Source organism: Ostrea edulis, chromosome 1 (assembly GCF_947568905.1).
Source record: "Ostrea edulis chromosome 1, xbOstEdul1.1, whole genome shotgun sequence".
NCBI classification, from domain to species: Eukaryota; Metazoa; Mollusca; class Bivalvia; order Ostreida; family Ostreidae; genus Ostrea; species Ostrea edulis.
Window position 1 is genome coordinate 42,221,513 of NC_079164.1, and position 5,297 is coordinate 42,226,809.

Consider the following 5,297-nt stretch of genomic DNA (forward strand, 5'->3'; position numbering starts at 1 on the left):
TTGCTTTATTTTTAGTACATATGCATCTTTTTATGGAGTCGCATTTATTGTAATAATAACAAATTTGAAATGTTTACTAAGTAAAATATCGTCTGGCTCATTGGAAAGCAAGCGACCCCTACTATTTTTTTTTTTTTTTTTACAACTACGTAATTTGTCATAGATGCATGTGTACAATGTTCAGACTTTCATAGTCTAAATTCAACATCCATAGACTAGGAATCGTACAGACCCTGCTTCCGTCAACATTTTATCAATAATCATTATATCAATTTAAGTTTGTCAACAACAATCGTTTGCATCGTACCTTTTTTGATATGCATATACCTGTTCAAAATAAAATTTAAAAACATCAATTTATTTTCACATAATTTATTGATAAAATGACAAAAAAATAAATAATATAACAATAAAAAAAAAAAAAGATAAATAGATTCAAACAGGATTTAGTGACTCGGTAATATTTGGATTTGTACATTGGATAAGTTTGCATTCTTTTTTTCCTCTACTGCAGCCAACAATTCATTAGCACAATTTAAAGTTGACAGTCCGTACCTTTCTTCCGGCAAATGCACGTGGTGAATGACACTTAACATTGGACAATGCTTTGAACTGAGGAGCTTTCCGCCGGAGTGTTTTTAGATACTGGGAAAGAACACTGGCTCGACAATCGCAGTGTATGGGATTGCCTAGAAGGTTGATAAGAACTGGCGTTTTCCCATTCAGATACGTGGGCAAGTCTGCTGGCACGCTGGTAATGTTGTTATTTGCTAAACTGATGTACAAAGAATTCTGGCTTACATCGGGATGTTCAAAGGAAAATTCACGTATTTCGTTGTTTGAGAGATCTAGCAATCGTAAGGATGGAAAAAACTTGAGCCACCGAGTTAGTTGCCTTGGTATCGTTGGAAGGTAATTTGATGAGAAGTTGAAGACTTTAAGTTTCGGATAAACAGAATGGTCGGTCATGGTGTCGAAGTGAATCCTAGATACGCTTTTACTGCCAGTGTGCTCAAGATAAACAAGATTTTCAAAATGACATGTGAACGGTTGAGTTTTAGATTTTTCAGCCAGGGAATCGAATGCTTCACTTAGACGGTCAAAAGATGGTACTTCTTTGCTGGGAACGAAGGAAAATGTAACGTTCCTTTGGATAAACCGAAAATTAGTTTCTTGCCCGCAAGTGCTTGATTTCACTAATGGGTCATTGAGATTCATTTCAATTAATTGGTTGATGTCGGATAGGATTGCGACATCTATGAGAGCCATGTCTTTTACTGTATTGGGATATTTGGATTCTACATTGAATTCGGAATAATAGCCATCGATTAAACAGTTTCTCACTTGTATTTTTCGAAGAGTTCTCGCTCTGAAAGGCCAGGGTAAAAAGACAGTTCCACCATCCATGCAGGTAAGATCCAGACTGACGTCTCCGATGTGTTCATTCGTTTTTTCTAGCCATTCCCTGAACTTCAAAAAGTTCCAATTGTTTGGTACAAGGAAGGAACAATTTCTGTCTCCAAATGTATTCGTCTGACATTTCTGATCAAACTCAGAATAAGTGTCAATAACAAAGCATGTGTATGCATGGAATAATGCAAAACTCGCGATACTGGAAAGGATAAATCGTCTAATTAGCATTTTCAGATTGTAAACAACAAGGTTGATTCCCTTTGTTTTTAAACAATGTGTTGTAGCGTGAAATCGGCACTGGTCGTGTCACCAACTTTGGCACTTTATATATGGTAGAATTGCTACAAATGAGGTCATTTGGTGTCTGTACTGCGCATGTCAATACGAGAAAGTGGGGAATGGAGGAAAATTCACCTATGATGACGTGATCTTGCACACTGTGTGGGGCTATCGAAAACAAGAAACTCGCGTCACACTAATAATTCCCTTTTTATTGGTATACCTCAAACGTCAGGTTTGTTTCTATATAGAATGTCGCATGAATAAATAATTGACCTAGTCAAATTACCAAATAATATATGTATTTTGCATTTATTACATTAATAGTTAATCATTCTCTGATTCCTACACAAGCAAAACTATAACGTCTAATTAGTATAAGCCTTGTGATACAACTATATTAGTTTTATTTTATTTTTTTTTCAAGGAAAACACAAAGTCAAGTTAATGGTAATTTTAATGTGTATGGCCTTTTGTTTTAAAAGGAAATGACACTTACAGAATTGTTCAAATCAAAATTTTAAAGTTGATAACGAAGTTAATCAAATTATATATCGAGGATATTGATTGATTGGACTACTTCCTTAATTTTGTTGTTAGCGAACCACTAAAAAAAACATCTGTACTTATAAAAGTATTTTTAAAAAATCTACATTGCCTTTTATTAACCTTAACCTGATAAATTTTTGTGATTAACAATGATTGAAATAGACGGGTTTCCTTATGCAATGATCACGATCCTATTATTTTCATTTTCTTTTCTTTTGATATAATACATGTATATAAATTATGTAACAAAAAACTTTAATTTACACATCATGTCGAACCAAAAATAGGAATTTCTTTTTTATTTCAAGCAAGACGGGGAATTTATCAAATTCTATAAGATCAATACATCAACTCTATCAAAACATTATCATTCGTGTCAATACTATGTAAATAAAGGATTCCATATATCAAATCGACATAATGTGCCCTTGAACAGTAATTATGAAAACATTGGATACGTTTTCTTTTAAACTAGTGGTATTGGTAATGAATGTATGCACTCACACTCCTGTTAAAAGTTTAAATTTAACAAACCATGTATATCTAGAAAAACAACCTAAAAATGAAAGTGTATAACAAAACAGTTATAGACTGTGACCTCGGACAATAGCTGTTTGGTTTGATCCGAGGAAAGATCTGGTTTCGGGCAGTGGATCCGTCCTCAGGTCAAACTAGACAGCTGTTGTCCTCGAACCCAGTCAATAACTGTACACTTTCTTCTCCTAGGCACCTGATTCCACCGCAGGTTATTCCAGGGATGTGTTTGCCCTGTTCTCGATTTGTATTTTTGAATTTATGAAAATGATCACTGTCCGTTATCGTCACCCTTTTCATCATGATTACTTAAATTAGATGTCTTGTAATACATACATGTACTATTTTTTTTCCTTTCTCGAGTTTAATTATAAAGGCAGACAACAATACAATTAAATGAACTGAAACTACCAAAAAAAAAACCCCCAAAGAAACTCCCAAACTTTCGTGATTTAAAAATTCAAAGTCTATTGAATTGATTATGATGAATGAGCTAATAACTAATGAATTAGTTACTTTAAAAATAGGAGAAACAAACTGGACGTATACCATGACTATATCACAAAATAAATTCAAAGTGATAAAATTACATATCGATAGCTGGTAATGGACTTCACCCTCACCACGCAGTCGCAAGTTTCAAGTTTCTTTATTCACTCCAAACAACAATACGTGGTACATGAGGTCAAGTACATGTGATACATTCCAAAGGAAAAATAGACACAGGGAAGAGAGACACAAACATAATCATGTTCACATATGGACAGAACAGAAAAGAAGGAAGCGAGAGAGAAAAAACCCAAGTTATATGTATGAGTTATGGAGAACAGGCTAAATCGTATATTTTTGTTATAAACAAACATAGGTTGCTCAATTTTTTAACACTTGTAGTTGACATTATTTCAGAAAATTTAACCACATATGGATTTGTACAATACCTTGAATGTAAAAATTGTTTTCTTATGGCACACATTGATTTGCATTCTAAAATAAAATGAAACTCGTCTACAATTTGACCTGAATTACAAAGTGTACAAAATCTTTGATTCAAAGGAATATTCCCCCACCTGCCAGTTTCTACTGGGAGCCGATGATTCAAGGTTCTAAATTTGATAAATATTTTTCTAAGTTTAATAGGTAAATTTTCAAGGTATTTTTCACGACCAAAGTGGAACTTAAAACTTCTATGAATTTGGCCTTTTGATGAATTATTAATATCACTTTCCCATTTTTGAATGAATTGATCATTTAAACGTTGTTTAACAATAGCAAGGACCATATTTTTGTCTAAAGAATCTTGTCCGTCCCATATATTTGGGACACCACATGAAGACAGGATCCCTACCCTCGCTCAGAAATTATACCCAATTACGGCCTCCCAATTCTTATAACTTTCAGTATGAGTTTGTTTTGAATTAACAGTGTCAAAGTGCAGACGTAACCATGCTCAATCATCAAAGGAAGGAAAGAACATCAAGCTTATTATTTTGAGTGAAAGACCATAGCACATAGTGCATAAGAATAAATCATTGAGGACAGAAATGCTGGAGTATTTATCGTCTGCTTCTGTCAAGGCAAATTTGCAATTATTGATGAAAACATGTAATGCATTTTCTTCCTTTAAAAAAGATATTACGTTACATAACGTAAGATGCATTAGCGGAAGCAACCTGTTTTGAAACTCTTCCTATATATATATTGTTTAACGTCTCATTCGAAAATTTTTCACTCAGATGGAGACGTCACCATATTGCCGGTGAAGGGCTGCAAAATTTAGGCCTATGCTCGGCGCTTATGGCCATTGACCAGGGAGGGATCTTTATCGTGCCACGCCTGCTGTGACACGGGACCTCGGTTTTTGCGGTCTCATCCAAAGGACCGCCCATTTAGTCGCCTCTTACGACAACCTACTGAGGACCTATTCTAACCTGGATCCCCACGGGATTTGAGCAGGGAGATTCTCATCTTACCACACCTGCTGTGGCACGGAGCCTCGGTTTTTGCTGTCTCATCCGAAGGACAGCCCCATTTAGTCGCCTCTTACGACAAGCAAGGGGGTGCTGAGGACCTGTTCTAACCCGGATCCACACGATACTCTGATAAACATGTAGACTCCATCCTCCAATGTTCAGTTGTAGAGCATTCGCTTCGTAACTGGGAGGTCTTGCGTTCGAGTCGCGCTCCTGCCATGGCCGCGTGAAACATAGGCAGTGATTCCTCCTTCACTATACGCTCGGCATTTCGAAGGGAGAATCACGGGTTTTTCTAATGTGACCTTAAAACCAGAGGTCCTGTAACGCGGAAGGCGTTAAATTTCACTACTGCGACCGTAAGCGCTTAGCAGAGGTCTAAATCTTTGATCTTTGAACTCACGATAGAGACCTTCATAATGTGTGCGTACGACCACTTTTGAAAACAATTTTTACCGCCTTGAATGATGATGTTTTTTCTCACTGTTTTCTAAAATATGTCTTTATGAAAAATAGCTGTAATTGACATATTACACAGGCGAGATAAAATGT

General features: G+C 35.7%; 1 protein-coding gene across 1 annotated transcript; it reads right to left on the reverse strand.

Moving 5' to 3' along the window:
- Nucleotides 1-356: 356 nt before the first annotated feature.
- On the reverse strand, nt 357-3,626 carry LOC125655675 (uncharacterized). The gene has a single exon (XM_048886112.2). The coding sequence runs from the start codon at nt 1,639-1,641 to the stop codon at nt 526-528; it is 1,116 nt and encodes a 371-aa protein (XP_048742069.1). The 5' UTR covers nt 1,642-3,626; the 3' UTR covers nt 357-525.
- Between the last annotated feature and the right edge of the window lie 1,671 nt (nt 3,627-5,297).